This window comes from Martes martes (assembly GCF_963455335.1).
Source record: "Martes martes genome assembly, chromosome: 14".
Classification (NCBI taxonomy): Eukaryota; Metazoa; Chordata; class Mammalia; order Carnivora; family Mustelidae; genus Martes; species Martes martes.
Genome location: NC_137902.1, coordinates 42,618,805 through 42,642,057, shown reverse-complemented (window position 1 = coordinate 42,642,057; position 23,253 = coordinate 42,618,805). Strand labels below are relative to the sequence as shown.

The window sequence follows — 23,253 nt, the reverse complement described above, 5'->3', positions numbered from 1 at the left end:
TTCCAATCCATGAATACAATGTATCTCTCCATTTATTTAGGTCCTCCAATTTCTTTTGGTAGTGTCACATAGTTCTCAGTGTACAGGTCTTACTGATTTTTGTCAGACTGATCCCTAAGGATTTCACAATTTTTATGCTATTATAATAAATAGTATGATTTTTATTTTGACTGCAATTATCCATTGCTAGTATATAGATACAATTGATTTTTATTTATTGATTTTACATCACAATGTTGCTAAACTCACTTGTTATTTCCAGTAGCTTTTTTACAGATCATATTGAATTTTGCACATAGGGGATCATTTCATGAGTAAATAAAAAGTTTTAGTTTTTCCTACCTAATCTAGATTTTTTTTTTTCTTTTTTGGCCTAATTGCACTGGCTAAAACCTCAGGTACAATGTTGAATAGATGTGATGAGAGTGAACATCTCCGTCTTGTTCCTGATCTTAAGGAGAAAGTATTCAGTCTTTTGCCATTAAGTATAATGTTAGTCATAAATGCCCTTTATAAGGTAGCGAAGTTCCCTTATGTCCCTAGGTTGCTGAGGGTTTTAACAGAACAAGATGTTGGATTTTGTGAAATGCTTTTTTTCTGAAACATAATCACATGATTTTTCTTTTAAAATCTATAGTCACAGGGAATCACATCCATTGAATTTTGAGTGCTAAAGCAAGCTTGCATCACTGGCTAAGTAAGCCCCACTTGGTCATAATATATCTCCCTTTTCTATGCTCTTGATAATATCCTGTTGATTTTTTTACAGGTCTGTGTTTATGAAGGATATTGGCTAAGTTTTGTTTTTTGTTTTGTTTTGTTTTTGTAATGTTGTCTGTTTTATTATTAGGATAATACTGATCTCATAGCAGGAGTTGGGAAGCATTCCCTTCTCTTCAATTTTCTGGAAGACTGTATAAAATTGATAATACTTACTTCTCAAATATATAGCAGAATTCAACAGTGAAACCATCCTGCTCTAGAGTTTTCTTTCTCAGAGGCTTTTTAACTACATATTTGATTTCCTTATCAGATATAGGGCTGTTCAAATTTCTTATTCTTACAGGTGCTTTAGTAGTTTGTATCTTTCAAGAAATTTGTTCATTTCAGCTTGTTTGTCAAATCTGTTGGTATGAAGTTTTTCACAATATTCTCTTGATATTCTTTTAATGCCTGTAGAATCTGTAGTAATGTCACTTTTCTCATTCCTGATGCTGGCAATCTGTGTTTTGTTTCTTTTTTTATTTTCTTGATCAGTCTGTCTAGACATTTATCCATTTTATCTTCACAAAGAACCAGCATTTGGTTTCATTTATTTTTCTCTATTGTTTTCCTGTTTTCTATATCTTTGCTTACCACTTTGATCTTCTTTTTTTCTTCTACTCATTTCAAATTTCATTTGCTCTTCTAATTTCTAGCTTCTTAGGTGGAAGGTGAGATAACTGACTGAGATCTTTCTGCCTTTCTAAGAGGCAAAGGAACTTGAAGCCAAATAGCCATTGGTTTTTGTGACTTCTGGTTGCATGACCTCAGTCTCGTTAAATAACTGTCTGCACCTCAGTTTTCTCATCTGGAAAAGGGGACCACTGTACCTACCTTTCAAAGCTGTTATGACAATTCACTGAGATCAGATTTTATATCCAAGATCAAATTTTAAACCTAATCCTAGCACAGTACGTGTTCAATATGCGCTTCCTCCCTTCCTATCACAAGCAATCATCCCCAGCACTTCCTTGGGTGACACCTATGGGCGTAGCAGTACCCCAAGCCACAGATACAGAAATCGACGTAGCCACAAAGTCCAGCAGATCCGACAGATTCATTCACAGACTGCAGAGACTAAATCCCAAGCAGAACCACCTGTTCCTATGGATTAACTTCATAGGTACAACCAGAAACCCAGAGATGGCTTTTCCAAGACACCAGGGAGCTTTGTGGGCATCCCAGAGGATAACGAAGAAATGGCATCTCCAGGCCCCTTCCAACTTAACCTAAGCATTTGAACCCTCAACTAACAAATCCTCCAAGAACACAGATCCATGTGGGTTGTAGTAGGAAAAATATGATCTGGATCTATGACCTCAGACAAGTTACTTAACCTTCCTGAGACTCAATTTTATCACTGGCAAAATCTGAGACATAGATTGAATGCCTTACCCTAGTTCACGTGCGCTACAGAGGATGGACTCAGACAGGCTGCGTGAGAGCCCTGAGTGCTAAACCACCATCCAGCACTGCTAATTATACTATCCTCCCAGTGTTTTGTGAGATTTAACAAATATATCCCAGGAGCCCAGCACCGAACTAGGCCAGGAAATGTGAGATCCCTGGGAGCAGCCAGCGGACGGGGGAGCCCCAGGCAGAACAGGTGATGTTCTTGGCAGCTGCACAGGTGCAGAGAAGCTCTGGAGCCACTCTTGGGGCTGCCCTAGTTCTAGGCAAGGTATTTATTCTGCAGGAAACATGCCGTCTGCTCAGGCTGAGCTGAGCCTGGAGCTGACTTGCACCAGGAATTGGGCATTATTGGTTCATTTCCATATGGCAGCTTCATGGGTGAATTAATTCCAGAAGTGCCCACCACCCACTTCTAAGAGCTTCTCCTTTGCGGCTGCTACATAAGACATAAAAGTAGAGATGTCAGAGGCCCAGGAAGCATCCTCAGTCCTACTAGTACCAGGGAATTGAGTCTCAGAAAAAGAGTTCCAGGCGCCTGGGTGGCTCAGTGAGTTAAGCCTCTGCCTTTAGCTCAGGTCATGATCTCAGGGTCCTGGAATCGAGTCCCGCATTGGGCTCTCTGCTCAGCAGTGAGCCTGCTTCCCCCCCACCCCGCCTGCCTCTCTGCCTACTTGTGATCTCTCTCTGTCAAAAAATAAATAAAATCTTTGGGGGCCCCTGGGTAGCTCAGTGGGTTAAAGGCTCTGCCTTCGGCTCGGGTCATGATCCCAGGGTCCTGGGATCGAGCCCCACATCAGGCTCTGCTCAGCAGGGAGCCTGCTTCCCTCCCTCTCTCTCTGCCTGCCTCTCTGCCTACTTGTGATCTCTGTCAAATAAATAAACAAAATTTTTAAAAAATAAAAAAAAATTTTTAAATTAATAAAATATTTTTTTTATTATTTTTTTATTTATTTAACAGACAGAGAGCACAAGTAGGTAGAGAGGCAGGCAGAGAGAGAGAGAGAAAGAGGGAGGAGAAAGCAGGCTCCCCGCTGAGCAGAGAGCCTGATGCGGGGCTCGATCCCAGGACCCTGGGATCATGACCTGAGCCGAAGGCAGAGGCTTTAACCCACTGAGCCACCCAGGCGCCCCAATAAAATATTTTTTAAAAAAGAAGAAGAAGAGTTCTGCCCATAGCCCAGTGGTTGGTGATGGCAGGCCTAGGTGGAAACCAGGGTCTCTAGGCTTTTGCCCTGCCCTGCCCTTCCCATCCTTTGCAGGCCATAGGAGGACAGATCCTCAAAGAGCATTGATGAGTGACACATACACAACGTGACATACGTAACAAAATGAATGTTAGAGGGAACGTGTGTGGTACCCGTCCTCCCAACACACAAACAGGACAGAGGAAACTGGGGCTGTCGCACCCAGAGATACCTCAAGAAAATGCTGGTGGGGCCCCCTGGGCAGGAAGGGAACGAGTACCAAGGGAGGGCATTAGAAAGAGAAATCTGGTTTTCACTTTATACACGCCAGTGTTGTTTATACCTTTATAAAAATCAGAAAATACATATTCTCTTTATCAGAGAAAACTGTTTACCTCTAGGAGCCACTGAGAGCTCGTGCTTTGGTGCTTGGGGTGAGGGGAGAGCTTGCAGCTGAGGTCACTTTCCAGGCCCCAGAGAGCTGAGCCAGACCCAGACACGGCCTCAGCTGTGGGGAGGGAGAAGGGAACTCAGGGGGACAAGAGCACTGGCGGTGAGAGCCCCCACTTGGGACCTCAGCAGGCTGGGCACTGATTTCTCTCTCTCTCTCTCTCACTCTCTTTCTCTTTCCTTTGGCATGAGTGAGTCACTGCCCTTCCAAGCTGGCAGTGAGACCCTCAGGGAGCAACTGATGGCCCCCTCCCCCAACCTTAACCAATCTGCTTCCAATTCCTGTCCTTCTCCCTCTCTCTCTCACACACGCACACACAGTGCACTAAAATTATGACTGTGTACACCTCTGACCATGAACCTGTATTAGCTCCAATAGCAGGGTTTCCTCACTTCAGCACTACTGCCATTTTGTGCCAGAAAGTTCTTTGTTGTCAGGGGCTATCCTGGAAAGAGCAGCACTGGATGTTTAGCAGTATCCTTGACCCCTACCACTAGCACTCCTCCCCAAACTGTCTCCAGGCATAAGCTAATGGCCCACTAAGAACCCCTGCCCTACAGGATAAAGACCAAACTTCTAGCTTTCCAGGCCCTCCCTGTTTACCTGCAAGCCTACCTAACTTTGTCTCCCACAACTCCCAGACTCAGACAGTTGATGCTTGTCTATACTCAGACCGCTCCCCTCCTGGAGCACCCTTGTCTCCATCTACCCAGATCCTCCCTTGCTGTCAGGGTTCAGCAAGGGTCCCACAGGAAGCCTCCTTGTGATCCAGGCCCCATGCCGCCCATCTTCTTATCAGCATAAACTAGGCCCTTCATAATTCTCTGGTCACCTTCTTGTCCCCACCCAAGCAGATAATAAATACTGGGGAGTAGGACATGTGGTGTGGGACTACGCTGGCTTTCCAGAATAAAAAGCCCGATGTGTGTAGCACTTGCTGATTTCCATGGTGTAAACACTCACACTTAGCCAACTTCTGCTACCAAAGTGCTATCACTGGCAAGAGGTGGCCCAGTGGTTCTTGTAAGTCCACGCACACAGGTTTCAGGGCACTACACATGCCTCCCCACCTCGCTGCCCCTGTCCCCGCAATACACGTGGGGGTCCGAGAAGCCTGGCTGTGTCAGGAGAGGCCCCACCAGCATCCATGGCCACAGCCTGGCTTTGTGGCCCGGTCTTGTGACCACAGTGGCAGTTCGCTGCAGTTCTGAAGAGGTCCAAGGTGGACCCGTCAGCAGGAAAGCCTCTCCTGCAGTCCTTGTCCCCGGTACTAGGCTGCCCCTGGCATACCAGCCCTATCCCGCAGGTCCGAATGGCCCCTCACACACACTTCGATCTCCGCTCCCGAGCAGGCCAGGATAGCCGGAAGTCCACAGGGAGAGTTTGACCTTAAGCTGCCCTGTGCCCTCCAGGGAGACTTTGTGCCCATGCAGAAGGAGGCAAATTTATCCATCTTTCTCAGTGACTGATAGTGATTCACCTATGCCTCTGACTCTAATTGCCCCAGGCACCGGAGATGCATGTGTGTGCCCATGCATGTTTGTGTGTGTGTATGTGTGTGCATGCCTCCAGGTCTCCAGATCTCTGATCCTTTTATTTCTGTTACATCTAACCCATTTCTACAATAAGCATTAGCTCAGTGCCTCCTCCATGCTCCAGCCTCCCGGGGTAGTTCCCCCCTCCCACCGGGCAGTCCTGCCTCCAGGACCATCTCTCCCATTTTCCCTTAGCCCTGGGCGTTCTGGTACCTTCCTACTGTTGCTAGTCTGGAATGTGTCCACTTCACCCCTGACGACACCTGTCAGGTGGTTTCCCGTGTTAAACACCCTCGTCTGAGGAAGGCTGAGTGGGCTGTGTCTCCCTGACCCAGTACGTCCTGTGTAACCAGGACTCGAGGAGTCTTGAGGCAATGACGAAGCAAGGAGGTGAGGGACAGACCCTGAAGTCCCCAGGGGCCTCCTGAAGGGATCTGAACTTGACCCTTGAGGAGAGCAGGGGGCCACTGTCTGGCTCTAGGCAGAGAGAGCCTTAAACTCAGTGACTTTGGTGGCAGAGTGAGGGATGAATGGATGTCTTCCAAAAGGGATAACATGCAAATGCAGACACACACGCACACACACAAGCTCCCAAGAGACCCCTTTCTCTTCAATACCCTCCGAAAGCAACGTAGACGAAGGTGGAAACAACCCAAACGTCCACTGACGGAGGAACGGACAAACAGAACGTGGTGTATACACACAATGGAACCTTGTGCAGCCTTAAAAAGGAAGGAAACCCTGGCACCCACTATGACACAGAGGAAGCCTGAGGACACTGTGCTGTAAGATACGCCAATCCCAGGACCATAAATACTGCTCGATCCCACCTGTGTGAGGGCCCCAGAGCAACCACCAACCCAAGACAGACAGGGGTGGTGGCCAGGGGCTAGGGGCGGGAGTTAGTGTTCACTGGGGACAGAGTTTCAGTTCTACAAGATGAAAAGACAATGGACAGGGTGATGCTGCCCAATGCTGGGAATGTCCTAAACACCACCAAACTACACGCTTATAAATGGCTACCATGTAGGGGCGCCTGGGTGACTCAGTCAGTTAAGTTCAGGTCATGATCCCAGGATCCTGGGATCGCACATTGGGGTCCCCCCTCAATGGAAAGCCTGCTTCTCCCTCTCCCTCTGCCTACCACTCACCTGGCTAATGCCGGCTTTCTCTCTGTCAAATAAATAAATAAAAATCTTTTTAAATGGTTACAGTGTAACTTTTATATTGTGCATGTTTTACCATGATAAAAAAATGGAAAAAAAAAAAGGCAAAGTGGGAAGTTCTCAGTGTTGAGAGATGAAGTAGAGACCTAGCGGTGGGGGGTGGGGAGCACCTCGATTAATAATGACTTGTCACCCAAAGACTTGCCCCCATCTGAGGTAGATTAGAAACAAGGACCCTTCCTGCCACAGTGCCCTGGAGGACCTCAGGAGAGGGGAGCAGCCCCTTCTAGCCCAGACCAGCTCTGACAGTCAGACAGCTCCTGATTCCTGTACCACCTCTCCTGACCAGGGCCACTAAGAGGGGGCTGGACCCCTCAGCTCACATCTGCCCTGCCCCAGCCCCCTCTAACACTCCTCCCAAGAGCTTGGGGTCCCTCCTCATTGAGCACGTCAGCCTGAACTCATCAGTACCAAACAGGCGTGATCCCTTCAGAACAGGTCACACCACAGGGGACCGTCCCCCCGGCCACTGCCCACCCCCACTGGCTCCATTCCCAAATCATTTCTCAGGACAGCTGCAGCTGACCTCCGAGGGCTCCTGCTTCAGTTCCTCTGGTTCTCTGACTTTGGATTTTGTCTCTGAATTTCTGCCTAATATCACATTTCCCCTCAGCAACATGGCAGCCAAGAATTTACCTTCCTCCCAGCCATCAAAAAACCAGGGACCAGAACAAGGTCTGTTCTCCTCCAGAAACTCTTCTCCTCCTGCCCGCCTTATTTTGGTACCTGGCACCTCACCACTATCCTTCCAGCGTCCTCACTGGAAAGCAGAGTCCCCTGTAACTCAGCAACTCTGCTTTCTAGCAACCCATCCCACAGAAATACACAGACACGTGCACGAAGCTGTAGGCTCGACATGGGGCCGCGTGCAAGCGCACAGTCTCGAGAAACCACTTAGATGAGGAAACGAAACAATAAACCTATAAACCATCCACCTGGCAGAATGTGGGGAGGACGGCGAGGGAGAACCAAGGGGGGCAGCACGGAGGGAAAGCTCCAAAGCACCCCAAATACAGAACTCAGTCCAAAACAATACAGGAAGCATGATCCTGCTTCTGCTTTTGAAAACAACCAAAACCCATGAACGTGAACGTGAATGTCTGCACGTCCGTGTGACGTGTCCAGGACCTCTAGAGAGGAGGACAGGGAGAGGGGAGGGGAGAAGAGGGTGTGTATAATTTTCCCCTTGCTGTCTATGCCGCATTTTTTTCAGCAAGAACATACAATTTCATGTGTTACTGACATAATAAATTATTGCAAAGAAAAAAATCACAAAGAAAAAGAAAGTAGAGCGGTCTGCCCCTCCACATTTCCTCACCACCCTTGGGATTCGCAGCCCCTCTGCCACCTGGCTGGGCTCTCCGTGTCGCTGTCCCTGATCCCAGAGAAGAGGCTCCAGCCAGGTGTAATTAGGCCAGCCCAGAACACCTCCGCTTTCTCTCAGCCCACGTCCCACACCTGCCCACCCACCCTCACCGCTGCTCACTCCATCCAGACTCAACTCAAACTCCGGAAGTCCTCCCAGGCTCTGCCAGGCAGGCAGACCTCACTGCCTGAAACTCAAATTGCCCTCATAGCCTGGCCTCCGTCACGAGCCTCGTTCCCGCTCAGGGCCAAGGGGGCAAAGGCCACACCTGCCTCGCTCACCTCCAGCTCCCCAGGGCCTCACATGGCACCTGGCTTTCAATGGGCATCTGTCCAATGGGACCAGACTGCCTGGACACAGGAGGCCACACTCCAAGCAACCTGAGACACCAGAACAGGCAGCCCTAGGTTCACTGATGTCTTCCAAGGCCAGCCTACAGGAAGCTCCATGGGGCAGTCTGACTCCTGCTCTCTGGGCCCTCCCGCCCCTCTGAAAATGGGACCCCCACCCCCAGGCCATGAGAGAGCTACCCTCCACCGTCAGCAAGCGGTGCTCCGAGAGACAGCCAAACGAAAGCCGCCTCTACATGTGTGTTATTTAACATGGAGCCCGAGCTGCCCATCCCCATTCCCGTCAAGGGTCTCGATGGCACAGATCAGGTTCCTCCGGGGGAATTCTTCGCGGGGCCGCCGAAGCCTGGTCCCTCCCAGGAGCCTGCCGCCCTGCTTCTTTCTTCTCTAGGACTCAAGGATCCTACAAGCTGTGGCTTCCTCCCCCTGGGCTGCCAGGGGAATGTGACCACAGTGGTCCCTGCCACCCTCCCAGCCAGCACAGCCGCGGTGGCCTTGCCTTGACTTTCTAACTGCCACTTTCTCCACCTCAGCATCTGGGGGCCTCATTAGAAGCCTCTGCAAACCCGCTCCGGATGTGAGCAGGAAATAAACAAACAAGCAAACGGGCAGACAAGGCAAGCAGAAACAATTAAACCGAAAATCGAACGACAGCACGCAGGCCCACGTGGGGAAGGGTCAGGGGCAGCACGGAGGCCCTCACGGGCACTCCATCCAGCCCCTTGGAAGGTGACTTCCAGCAAGGAACTGGATAAACACAGGCCTGGAGAGGAAACGTCCTGCTCCCCACAAGGCAACGGCATGGCAGGCAGGACCCTCAGCTTCTCGCCCTGCGTGGCCCTGTCACCACCCCCAGAGCCTCCAGTGGGAAACACGGGGTTGGCAGCAGCCACCAGAACCAAAACTCCCGGGCTTCTTCCCACAACGGAGAGCCAGCCGCACAGCGCGACGTCGTCTCCTTCGTCTCTGCTCCAGGCGGAGGCCACGAGAGAGGCCAGCACACCCTGCTCTGTCCTGGGTCCCAGGGAGGAGCAGGAAAAGTGAGAAGTGGTCTAGGGCCACAGGGCGCTCGATCCCTCAGACCCAGCATCTCATTCCAACCTCCCCAGAAGCCTCTGAGCTAAGCATCTTTATGATGCCCTCTACTGAAGGGAGAAAACTAAGGACGCAAAAGGTTTGTCAGTGTGCCCAGAGAGAAGTCAGAAGAAGGCTGAGGCAGGAAGGACGGCCAAGTCCTCCAGCAGGCTCACCCCCAAAACCCCAGCAGCCACTCCCGCCTTCACTGGGATACGAACATGCTCTCCTCCTGGGAAACTGCAGGGAGAACTTTGGCGTGAACGGAGCCTGTCTGAACTCTCCTCAGGCCCTGGGCCCTGGATACAGAGGCTCTCCCTACACACTTGCCGAGGAGGAAAGTGCTGGCAGAAACTCGAGGGGCCGCACACACAGGCTCACTGCTGGGAGTGGAGGAAGGGAGATCTTTGACTTTATACATCTCCGGAATCCGTAGAAATGATGATCACTGGTGTAACTAGAATCGTATAAAGGCTTCCAGTTATGGAATGAGTAAGTCACGGGGATGAAAGGTACAGCACAGGGAATATAGTCAGTAGTATTCTGACAGTGTTGTACATGACAGATAGGAGCCACACTGGCGAGCACAGTATAACATACAGAGTTGTCCAATCACTCTGTCGCACACCTGAAATGAATGCAATGTTGTGAGTCAATGATAAGTCAATTTAAAAAAAAAAAAAAAACTCAAAGAAATGCTTCCTAGAAGAGTAAAGGGGCAATGAAATCCCCCAAAATACAGCTTTTTTCATTTGCTCACTCACTGAGTATTTATTGAACACCTACTACGTCCCAGGTGCCATTCTAAATGCTGGGTATGCAGCATCAGTCAACAAAACAGACAAAATCCCTGCTTATGTGGAACTCATATTCTCGTTGGGGAAAGACAACACCAAAAAAATAAGTAAGGGGCAGTGAGTTAATGAAAACAAATAAGGCAGGAAGGAAGAAAGGGGTACCAAGAGGAAAAGGAGTGCTATCTTCAAAAGAGTTGGGGAGGAAAGGCAAATGGGGTTGAAGCCCAGGCTCTGCAGGTGAGGAAGCAGCCTGCAGACATATAATGTGTCTGTGGGAGGAGTGTCCCAGCAGAGGAAACAGCCAGCACAAAGGTCCTGAGGCCAGACACACCTGGCATGTTCGAATAGCAGCAAGGAACTGGTAGGGGAATCGATGGGTGTGGAGAACAAGTGGCCATGACGGGGGGCAGGCCTGATGGCCACTATAAGGGCGGTAGCTGTTATTCCAGCACAAAATGGAAAGCCCCGGTGATCATTGTGGACCTTTGAGTTAACATCTGAGGTTCCCTCAGGACACTTCACAGGGGAATTCCTTAGGGTGCCGCCCCAGCACCTTCCTGCCTCCTGAGACTCCCAAGGGGAAGGCTGTTCCAAAGGCTGTCTCAGAGATCCTCTCTGGACACAAGCCACGCAAGACCCACAGGCCTTCCTCCCACAGAGCCCCGCTACGGCCTCCACCCAGCCAGGTCAGCGCTGAGCACCAGGCAAGAGAAACCCACTTCCCAGGCCAGCAAAAAGGGCTTCTTCAGAGCTGGGTGGGCTCCGTTGAGACCCCCTTGTAAAAGGCAAAGGAAAACTTTTAAAGCAAAAGGTCCTTGCCCCACTGTAGTGTGCTGAGCGAGTGCCCAAGGCCAGGCTCGTCCACCAGCCCGGGAGGGAGGTGCTGCTCTGTGCATCCTAGAGACAGGAAAACCAAGGCTCCAAATGGTACGCGGCTCACCCGGGATGCAGCAAGCAGTGCAACAGGGACTTGAACCTAGCTCTTCCTGACACAGAGGCCTGCGTTCATAATGTCCACCAATGCCACTTCCTAAGGAGGTGCGAGCCATCATTTAGCAAGGGATGGGAAGCCTTCTCCAGCCAGCGAGCAGATGGTCGGGGCTCTCAGCCCTGCTGGAGATGGCTTTGGCCCGAATGCCCGCCACGGCTGCCAAAGGGCTTCCCGGCCTCACCCTGCCATTCCCCTGCCATCCATGCCTCCCTGTCCCGCTCCCTCTCTCCCAGCCAGCCACAGGGACCCTCTGGGTCCCTGCGAACCCTCTTAAGGAACAGAGAGGCAGCTAGAGGGGAGCTGCGCACAGGTCCCAGGGCTGAAGTGACCGGGCCCAGGGGCAGGTGACCTACAATTCACTCTTTTCAAAACCGATGCTGCTTTCCTGGGCAGCGTTCCGCACCTCCACCAGGCTCTGTGGCACACGTCTGTCAAACCATTAAAGAGCACACAGTGGATGAGTGTATTTTATTGCCTGCCACTTACACCTCAATATAGTTCATTACCAAGAAATGAAGGCACTCTCTTGACATGGCTCCTAGTAGGAAACAGGCATGCTCTTCCTGACAGAAGGGCAGGAGATTGTTCTGTTGAGACCCAGAAGAGGACACAGGATCTCATTTCACTAAGGAAGCGGGGAGGGATCCAATCTGAGCCAATAGCCTTCCCAGATGTTGGGGCCACATCACGTGGTGCCCTCCCTGAAATCCTGGTATTTAACAACAAAACCTGTTCCCTTTTTTATGCTGGGGACAATGGGCTCAGGGAAAGTAGAGAATCAGGGTCAGCCGGAGAGGGATGGCAATGGGGCCCTGTCTTCAAGGGGACACCGTCGCATGCGTGGGAGAGGAAAGCACAGATCTGCTGAATTCTTGCTGTGGCCAAGCTGATGGGCCCCAGCTGCACAAGGGGGAAGACGTGGGGGCGAGTGCAGCCTTGCCTTCCCGTCCCTTATCCAGGCCTGTATCAGGCATCTCCTCCCGTTCCCAGACGCACTCTGGAATCTGGCGGGGGGCTGAGGGAAACTCAGGGTTAATGAACTTTAATCTTCTAGGGAATGCTGCAATTAACATGCCCCAAAGTACAGTTGCTTTGTAATTAGATGGAAGAACAAAACCTAAAACACTCGTCCTGCTAAAGTTATTGTCGAACTTCTTGGTAGATTTCCTAGCAATTAAACTCACTTACTCATCTCATCTAGAAAAAGCATGTATTACTTCGATTTAAACTAATGCCATAATGATACGATGTGTGTTATTAATGAGATCCTCCCCACTGCAGTTCAGTCATCTTGGCCTGCTTTGCCAGGGGACGGAAAGAAGACGTTGTTGGCGCAGAGCATTAAAATAGCATTTGGTCCAAATGATTGTTTCTTCTGGGAAGTTTCACATGGGGAAGATGCGGGGTAAGGCCCAATGGCTGATGGAGGTTTGCCATGGGAACCAGTCAGGCCATCTGACTGAGGTGTGATGACGCACGAGAGCCACCTGGGACCACGCAGTGAGTGTCCCCTGCAGGCAAGACAGCTGACCCCCAAACTCCATCTCCCCACATACCAAGAACAGAACCCAAAGGCAATCCGGGTCTCAGAACAAACCACAGCAGAGATTACCAGCTCAGAGGTCAAGAGACAATAGGCAGCGATAGGGCCAGAGCTGGCCACAGTTCCTGGGGAATTAAGTCTGACCAAGTACTCAGCAGGTATCAGCTAATTTAATCCACACACTGAGCCTGTCAGGCAGGGATCATTATTTTATCCCCATTTGACACACGAAGAGACGACTGCTCGACAAGGTGGAGGGATACACCCAGTATCACACAGCCAGAGAGGGAGAGCCAGGATCCAGCCCAGGCAGACTGCCCCCAAGTCTAGGCCCCGAAGCGCTACACTCAAGGTCATCCTGAGCAAGAGTAGAGGAGCAGAGAGCTGAACCTCTTGTGGACCCACACTCAGTCCTACCAGGGAGGAATGCCGACTACCACCACTCCTGGTTCCCACACCGGGCTTCTTATGATCACACAGACCACTCACTGTGGGCCAGGACCTCTGCTAAGTACTTATTTGTATAGCTTATGAATTCCCATCCCAGTTCCAGAGATGGGACCAGAAGCTCCGAGAATTCGCTGTGGGCTGTAAGAAGGTGGCAGGGGGAGCAACCCACACTCTCATTTTTATTTCTTTATTTTTTGCACTTGGTACAAAACTCAAAAGGTATTTTTTTTTAAATGCAGTGAAAAATACATCTCCCATGCCTGTCCCAAGTCATTGTGTTTCTCTCCCTAAAACAGCATTTCCTTGTACCGACTGCGTATGTTCTCAAACACACACACACACACACACACACACACACACACAAGCTTGCCTTGACACAGAGCAACACTCCACATCCCAGTTCTTGCTTTGCTTTTGTCAACTAACAGTTCCAAGTGTTGGAACTACTCCCTCTGAGTACATAATGAACCGGTTGTAAATTACACATATATATCATAACATATTAACCAATTTGCTGAAGATGGGCATTTAGGTTGTTGGCCACTTCTGCTGTTGCCAACAATGCTACAATAAATCTTTGCGTATTAAGAAGAGAGTCTACCTGCAGGGTTCGCCATGAGGACCCAGAGGCTGTGTGTGAGCAGAGCTGTGTTATGAGCTTCGGGACTCAGACCTGGCCGGCCCCTCATTCCTCGGCCATCTGAACTAGAGGAAGCCTCTACCTCTCCGAGCCTGCTCCCTCACCTGTAAAACGGGAATAGTACCAATGCACCAGGAAGAACAGCCATGAGATGCTGTGAGCTGCTGTCCCTGACATGGGACATTGTGGTTAACCCAGAGCAAGGACTGAGAAGGCATGAGCTGTTTCTCACTGACACCTCTGGTTTCCCACTGTCACCTGGGAAGTTCAGGTTCTGCCTTTGGCTTGAACTCCAGTCCCTGGGTTTATCCTCAGTCAGATCACATTTCCTCTCTGTGCAGTACTTCCCTCCCTTTTATAAGCAGCCAGTGAGCCTGGACATAGGCAGCTCCTCAGTGAGCCTCTCAGGCCTGCCAGACCTATATTCCAGCCTCACTCCCGGCTATGGCCCATAATCCAGCCATATGATCTTTCCCTTCTCCACTGCCCCCAGGCCTTCCAGCATACTCTTCTCTCTGCCTGGACGCTCTTCTACCCTCCTCCCCCCTTACCCTTTGCTTTCCTAACTTGTAATAGTCCTCATTCAGGTCTTTGTCACCTCCTCCAGGAAGCTTTCCCTAACTACCTTGCCACAGGCTACAGAATACCCAGGAAGAACAAGACTGGCTCGGAGCCCATAGCAGAGTCATGGGAGGAATGTCAGGCCACAGCTTTAGGGAGAGAGGTGGTCTAGCATCAGGAGCTGTGCATGTCCCAGTGCTAGGACCTAACTGTGGACACCCAGCCTGTAGGGGAACATCTGCCCTCAGTGCAGAGAGTGAAGTTTGGGCCAGAGAATATGACATTTGTGTGGGGAAGGACTTCTTAAATGATATGAAAAAGAGCTAACCACACAAAAGATGAATAAATCTGATAACAATACAGTATAGAACGTCTGTGCATTAAGGCAGACTGAAAAAAGCTATCAGCCACACTTAAAAAAAGAAAAGCCTCAATTTTGAAATGGGCAAAAATTTAAAATGGTAAATAGGCATTCCATAGAAAATAAAAATACCCCATAAAGATACAAAAAGTCACTCAACTTCATCTGCTATCAAGAAAATGTAAAAATCATAGCAAGATACCATTTCACATGAAAATCTTAAAAGTGAAGACTACCAGGTGTTAGTGAGGTTGCAGTATGCTGCAGATGACAGTATAAACAGTAGAAATGTTCTAGAAAACAATCTGGAATAACCTACTAAAGTGAAACATGCCAGACCAAATACTCCAGCAATTCTGCTCCTCGGGAAAGACCCCGAAAAAAATCTTGCACATATGAACTGGGGCAGTCACTGTGGGAAACAGGACAGAAGTACCTCAAAAAGTTAAAAATCAAACTACCACAGGGCACCTGGGTGGCTCAGTCAGTTGGGCATCTGACTCTTGATCTCAGCTCAGGTCTTAATCTCAGAGTCATGAGTTCACTGGGCACAGAGTCCACTTTTTAAAAAATTTTTAAAAAAAGCAACTACCCTGGATCTAGTAATCACATGACTATTTACCCAAAGAATATAAAAACACTAATTTAAAAGGATACATGCAACTCTATGTTTAATGCAGCATTATTTACAATAGCCAAGATATGGAAGCAACCCATACGTCCATCCATTGATGAATGGATAAAGATGTAGTATATACATATAATGGAATATTACTCAGCCATAAAAAATGAAATCTTGCTGTTTGCAACAACATGGATGGAGCCACAGAGTATGATGCAAAGTAAAACAAGTCAGTCAGAGGAAGACAAATACCATAGGATTTCACTCATGTGTGGGATTTAAGAAACAAAACAAATGAGCAAAGGGGGAAAAAGGAAAGAAACAAGCCAAGAAATAGACTTTTTTTTATCTTTTAGAGAGAGACAGGGAGAGAGAGCATGAGTGGGGGGAGGGTAGAGCAAAAAGGAGAAGTAGGCTCCCCGCTGAGCACCTAGCCTGACTTGGAGCTTGATCCAAGAACCCTGGGATCATGACCTGAGCTGGAGGCAAATGCTCAACCGACTGAGCCACCCAGGTGCCCCAAGAAACAGACTTTTAACTAGAGAGAACAAACTGCTGGTTACCCGAGGGGAGGTGGGTGAGAGGGGATGGGTAAAGTAGGTGATGGGGATTAAGGAGCACACTTGTCATGAGAAGCACCAGGTGATCAGAACAAAAACTCGAAAGAAAGAGAAAGAGAGAGAGAAAGAAAAAGAAAGAAAGAATGAATGAATGAATTTGAAACTTCAAACTTTAGAAAATAAATTAAAATGTTCATAAGTTTAAGGGCGCCTGGGTGGCTCAATGGGTTAAGTCTCTGCCTTCGGCTCAGGTCATGATCTCAGAATCCTGGGATCGAGCCCCACGTCAGGCTCTCTGCTCAGCAGGCAGCCTGCTTCCCCCTCTCTCTCTGCCTGCCTCTCTGCCTACTTGTGATCTCTCTCTCTGTCAAATAAATAAATTTTTTAAAAATCTTTTTTAAAAGTTTGTAAGTTTAAAAAAAAAGTCTTGAACACAAGCCTCAAAAGACAAATACAAGAATGTCCTAATGAGCATTATCTGTAATAGCAAAAACCTGGAAATAACCCAAATACCCATAACACTAAAACAGATAATAAATCAGATGATGCTATGCAACCATAAGAAATGACTGCTAACACACCCTGAATCAGACGCATGGATCTCAAAAACCTAATTCTGAGTGAAAAAAGCAGTCACAAAAGTGCACAGAAGTGTGACCCCATATATTTAAGGTTCACTAACAGGCCAAACTGCGTGCTCTATCTGGCAGGGTCCATGCCTGCGTGACAAGCCAGCAAGGAGAGCAAGGACAGGGTTCATATGCCGTCAGGATCATGGTCACATCCTCTCAGCAAGGGAGGATGTAAGAGTAATGGGACACATGGGTCTGCTTTGCATTTCTTTAAACTAGCATGAGGTCACAGGAGTTTATCTTCTTATCATTCTTTTAATTTGACATCTACATTATTATCATGTTTGACTTTTAATTATTTTAATAGTTTAAAAACCAGCACACATAGATGATAGCTACTCATGCAGATCCTGACCCATCTCTGGCCTGTAGGCTGGCCCAGGAGCCCAGGGAAAACCACCGCACCCTTGGGGATATGGTGGAGGAAAGAGTCCTGGGGTCCTATCTTCACATCCCAGCCCGGGGCAGCCTGAGCCAACTTCCTGTTTCTTCATCTATAATAAAGAAACGTTGTCATCGTACGTGGTGGGGACTCTGAATATTTGTTGAATGAATGAGTCAGTGATTTCTAAGATTCCTTCCCAACTACCGCCCTCATCCCAGTGTACTCACTAGGGAAAAATTGTGGCTATAGCTTCTGGCACCCAACTCCCCCAACACACAAATGAATATCCCAGAATTTGAAGTGGCACATCAGAAAGTTCTCTGTTCTGTTCGATCCAAACTTTTGGTATTTTCATGTTACAGATTTTTCTCTCCCAAATGTCAGCTTCTCTTCTATTTTCCCTTTTGCTGTCACAACAAGCATACAAGTAATTTCGATGGAATTTTACCAAATGGCACATCTTACATTTTGTAAACTGTATACACGAAAACTCCTCTAGCACCCCTCTGCCAAGTTCTGTCTCGGGGCCTGGTGATTCGGCTTCTTTGACCCTCTACTCCTGACTCCAATGCCCAGTCCTCAGGTTCCACCAAAGACAGGTCATTCCTGGGTTGAGAAGGAGGCAGAGGGGCCAGCAGGGAAGAATCAGGCCTCCGCCAGCAAGGGAGGGACTTTCCATGTGACATTCACTCACGTCCTGAGCACACCAGCCTTGGGATGCCAAGTCCATTCCAAAGCACTCTTCCCTCCTTCTTGGCATCAACTCTGCCTGGCTGGGGACAGGGAGAGGAAGCTGGAGCATAGCAAGTCCCAGATTACAGAAATAGGATGGTGCCTTGGCAAAGCGCATGGGCACTCAGGTCAAAAAGAACCTCTCTGGGCCTCATGTACTTTACCTGTCAAACACCAACAATAATCCCACCTCAAAGAGTCACGGAATGGCTTTAACATATATATACATATAATATACATTTAATATATGTAAAGATACTTGGAGATCAGCATAAAAAAAAAAAGTCATCATATCCCCAAACCCCTTCTGTTTGACTTTGGAAGGAATAAAACAGTCTTTACACTCAATTTGCTTTTTAATTGGGCTCATCTGCAGCTCGTGGTGCAGTGGTGGGGTGGAGGAGGAGCCCTGAGGAGTTCTGGAGGCACCATTTGTCTTGGGCATTTCAGCAGACTGAGTCTACCCACTGCTCTGAGACAGGCCAACGCCAGCCATGCTGAGAAGACACCCACACCCCGCCCTCGGGGGGCTGCATGTACCGCAGCAAAGAGCACATGGCCCTCCACCACCTTGGCCCACCTTACACAAGGCAGGGGGGCAAAACAGGCCAGAAACCAGACATGCACGAGGGGCACAGCCAGGACAAGTGGTGGGAGTCAAAGTGGTTAAAGTCTACGGAGACTAGCTTGGGGCTTGGCCTTGGAGGCTGTCAGATCAGGGGACTGATGTCCAGGGCCTACAAAGATAGGAGGTCTGGCACAGAATCCGATGAAAGAGCTTTGGCCTCCAGAAAGCCTAAAGCCAAACGGATCAGCACCCAAGACAGCAACAGTCCAATGTATAGCAGTGTCCAGGTGTTCCATTAACCCCCAGCACCCACAGCAGAATCAGCAAACGCGTCAGGATACCGCCAGCCCCTCCCCTGCAGCACGGAAACTTCATGGAGCAACCACGGCATTTTCTGTTGCTGAGCCAATACAGCCTCGGCATCCCTCTCAACACAGCATTCGAGGTCCGACCAGTTGCCTGTCTGCTAGAGGAAAGCTATCGGTCACCCTATGTCTTTTTGGAATCACTGATAAAGTCCAGGCTGGTTGAAAACTAACTTCGAGGAGCACCTGGGTGTCTCAGTCAATTAAGTGTCTGCTTTCGGCTCAGGTCATGTTCCCGGGGGGTTCCTGGGATTGAAACCCTCCTCACACTCCCTGCTCAGTGGGGAGCTTGCTTCCCACTCTCCCTCTGCCCCTCCCCCTGCTCATGCTCACTCTCCCGTGCTCTCTCTCTCTCCTTCTCAAATAAATAAATAAAATCCTTAAGAAAGAGAGAGAGAGAAAACTAAGTTCAACCCCACCAAAGGTAGCAAAAGCATCCATGTCAGCAAAGGGGGCACACCTTTTGGTTTGACTGGAGGTTGTGGGTCAGAGAGGAGAGGAAAGGGGCAGGGCAATATATCTGCAGAATGAAACATCCTAGCCCACCTCCCCGACCTCAGAGGTGAGACTATCGGGTGCCTTGTCTTTCTTCCCATTTTTCCTTTGTCTTATGTGAAAATTGTCTGAAAATCCCATATCCTCATAAGTGGACTCATTCACACAGTGACAATTTCTTGGGCCCTTCTCTGTGCAAGGGACGGTGCTAAGCAGCAGGCACACAGCAGTGAACAGTAAGTGGCCCACTCTCCTGGAGCTTACAGCCTGGTGTGACAGTCAGTGCTCAGCAGCAATCAGCCCTCATGAGTGGGTCAGGACAAGCTGACAGCAGGCTGAGCGGGGGAGACATGTGCCTGTGAGAGCAGCTCCCAGGAAAGAAGGGAAGCTTCAGACAGGTAAAGATCGGGGCTCGTCTCCTCGGGGTCTTGATCCTTGAGCTGACTTAGGGTAAGGGGTACAATAATACAAAAACACATAGTTTGAGCAAGTGCCATCAGGTGTCATTCATCAGGTACAAGAATTACAGAAGGGGCACCTGGGTGGCTCAGTGAGTTAGGCCTCTGCCTTCGGCTCAGGTCATGATCTCGGGGTCCTGGGATCGAGCCCCACTTCGGGCTCTCTGCTCGGCGGGGAGCCTGCTTCCCTCTCTCTCTTTCTGCCTGCCTCTCTGCCTACTTGTGATCTCTCTCTCTGTCAAATGAATAAATAAAATCCTTAAAAAAAAAAAAAAAAAGAATTACAGGAGCCCAGGCAGGGTGGGCAGACCGCAGAGCTGCTCCCTGCCCTCCTGTGGCTACAGTTCCCGCCTCCCAGGCCTTGGGGAGAACCAAGGCTTGAAGAACTTCTAAGGACCACAGCGCAAGGAGAGCAAAGACGTCTGAAGAAGGGAGCCGGAGGGCATGTGGACCCAGTCCCACAGCACCCAGCCCTGGCGGTGTCCACAGGCCAGCCACAGAACACACTGGATGCCCAGGTTGAAACATCAGTAGGAGAGATTCTCAGAGAAGGCCGAGGCCCTGAGAGGTGCCCTGTGAGCTCCTCCAACACCCCCCACCACACCCCGCACAGTGCCAGGGATTGAATGCAGGTGGGAAGGAGAGGCCAGGTGCCAGCCAGTGTCTAGTTCAAGTGCCCGGAGCCTCGGGTCACCCTTGTCTCTATCACCACCTCATCTTCATTTCGGCCCAGTGACTGTTTGCTCTTCCAATTCCTTCTGGAAGACTCCAAACAGCATATTTGCTCAAGAGCTGAGGACAACATTCCAGTCTTAGAGCAGCAGAGTATTTAGGCAAATGCAAACATATGCTGGCTTCTCTTCCTAGTTACATTCTTGGCAAAGGAATGATTTCACCAAGAGACAAGGCAAGACTTTCGAGGGCCAACCCACGGCACCCTGGCCCCAGTCACCAGGCCGCCGACCCTTACCAGCAACCCCCCACCCTTTAAAGACACGTAATGGGAGTAGTGGTGGCTATGTAAAGGGGGCACAGGGATACTGCTGAGCGCACCGCCCTGTGTCCTGACTCCAGCCACATGAATGTACCCACGATAAAGCTGCACAGATGTGAACACACACACACTCAAGTGTCTGCAAACTGGAGAAGTGTGGAAAGGTCACGGGATTGCATCAACGTCAAGTCCTCCTTGTGGTATCATGTGAGTTACACCACACACTGCCCATGGCGAACCTGGGTGACGGGTGCAAGGGATCTCTCTGGACCATTTCTCATAACTGCATAGGAATCTCAGTTATCTCAAAATTAAAAGTGTTTTTTAAAAAAAACACACAACATGGAAACCATTTCATCTTGGGACTAGGACTGGCCTGTTTTCACAGGGCAGCCATAAGAACACCTAAAACTATTTCTCCAAAGCCCATTTTTTTGTGCATTTTTAACCAACAAATTTTATTTTTTTTCTTCTGGGAGGTCTTCAGAAAAGCCATGTCCAGCCATACCCCCATGATCCCAGCCTGGTCCCATGACCCTGGGGGTTCCCTGTCCCTGCCCTCTGCCCCCACTTGAGACCCTGACACTGAGGGGAGACCACGGAGCTGGGAGGGTCAGGTGACTGTCCAGCGTGAGGGACGGTCTTTGAAGAGGGGTATTCTGAGAGGACCATGCTGGCCAGCCTCTGTCGCTACCTACGTGCAGCCCTTCAGATCCCTACCAGCAGTTTATTAATATTTCATTGAAAACTCTAAGATGATTCAAACTTCAGCTGTCATGATAAGGTGTTGTTGCTAGGCAACATTCGTGCCTGTCTACAGATCTGCTTTTGCAGCTCTCCCCCCATTTGCAAAGCTCAAGGCTGGGCCCCACCAACCCCAAGACCCACTCCACCCAGACCACCCACCGCCATGTACACCCAGCCCACCCTGAAGCTCTCAGCCACCATGGCAGTGGCCTGGCTCGGGGGTCTCCCAGAGCCCAAGGTGCCGCCCAGGAGCCCCAGAGCAAACCCCGGCCCCCAACTCACCATACTCGCTGTCATAGAACATGACAAACTTCTGCCAGCGCAGCTCTGTCACCAGCCTGAGCATGACGTCGTTGAGGCGCACAGGCGGTCTGGAGGCCAGCGTGTAGGCCTCCCCATCGGGGCTGGGGTTCAGGTGGCAGGCAGTGCGCGGAGACCCTCCGGGGTTGCGCTGGACAAAGAGGTGTGGGATGTGCATCGCATCTGTGAGGGACTGCAGGGCGTTGGCAGACGCACAGCCGGTGGACGTGACCAAGGCCAGAATCCCCTGGGTCATGAGGTCACAGGCTGGGAAGAGAGGGGAGAGAGAGGAAGAGGTCAGCCTGGAGACAAAGCCACACTGACTTTGATCCGCAGGGCCCAGGCCTGGCAGCTCGCGCCCAGGGGGACCCCCAGGAAATGCTGCCTCCCTCCAGAGACTGGGAACCACCCCGGGCCAGGCCAGCAGCTCTCACATGTGGAGTCCTACTAAGACTTTCAGGGCTCCTGCCAGCTAGATGTTCTTACACCCATTCTGCAGCTGAGTAAATGGAATAAATGGAGGCCAGGAGAAGGCAAAATCATTTGCTGTGGGCTACTCAAGGAGGGATGGCAGGACAAGAATCCAGCCCACATCTGGTTTGAGACACCCATCAGAGCTGCTCCATTAGCCGTTCTGTTGCCCACCTGGGTTGTGAGCCCTTTAAGAGCCAAGAACACATTTTGTTGATCTGTGTATCTCTGAGGCCAAGACATGGGCCATGAATATACTGTGTGCTCCATGATTATTGGTTGAACTGAACTGATGGTGGCTGATAGGAATGAATTACATCAGAAAGTCAGGGAGACACTTACCCCAGAGGACTCGGGTTGCAGCAAAAAAAAAAAAAAAAAGAAAGAAAGAAACCCTAGGTCTTCTGGCCAAGTCCACTTGATTTATATCATAAAATACAGGGTCAAACCCCAGATGAAGCAGGTGCTTCCAGAAGCCCAGGATTATGCAAAAGCCAGCTGATAATCACAAAGGAAGATGCTGCTACGCAGAGGCGGAGCTGGAGGGAGGGAGGTCCGGGCAGCCGGGGCCAGGACGGCGGCACGGCACGGCTCATCTTCACAAGTCATCCAGGAACCACAAGGGACGCCCCTTTTAGCCACATGCTTGCATCTTTTGGGGACATCAGACCAATTAATAGAAAGATGCCCGTCCCAACACTGCAACCCACTGCACCAGTTTGGAAGCAGACATTTATTAATAATGCTTATGTGACGGAGGAATGTGGGAAAGCAGATGCAACTTCAAAACACAGCCTGTGAATGTCAGCAGGCCATCTGCTGCAGACGGCAGACTTCTGAACAACTTTGACAATGCGGTTGTTGCGGTGGAGGGCCTTTGGGTTTATGTAATGTCTCAGACGAGGCTGAGAGAAGGTGACCAGGAGCAGACGCCAATGCGTCTTGAACCTTCACACTCACTCCTCAAGACTCCACATCACCAGTCTGGCTAAGGACCTCCCATATCAAGCTCCCCCTGCACCCTATACTTCCACCATCCCGGCACAATGCATGGCTGGTGTAACTCTCTGTCTCCCCTTCTGGACCACAAACTCCAGGAGGCCATGGGCTACGCCCGTCCTGCTCACCATCCTTCCCTAGACACAATCCATTCTCCAGTGAAGACCAGTGCAAGAATACAGTAAGCCTTAACATTTTCATGCCCTCGGGTCAGTAACTCT

General features: G+C 49.8%; 1 protein-coding gene across 1 annotated transcript in view; it reads right to left on the bottom strand.

The window, feature by feature from the left end:
* The window catches only part of GRID1 (glutamate ionotropic receptor delta type subunit 1), a gene marked incomplete at its 5' end in the record, with an annotated part of 686,402 nt that overhangs the window by 515,969 nt on the left and 147,180 nt on the right, over nucleotides 1-23,253 (bottom strand). Inside the window, one exon of the mRNA XM_080823657.1 lies at nucleotides 21,545-21,829. Within this exon, the coding sequence (XP_080679783.1) occupies nucleotides 21,545-21,829 (285 nt within the window). The remainder of the gene's footprint in view (nucleotides 1-21,544; nucleotides 21,830-23,253) is intronic.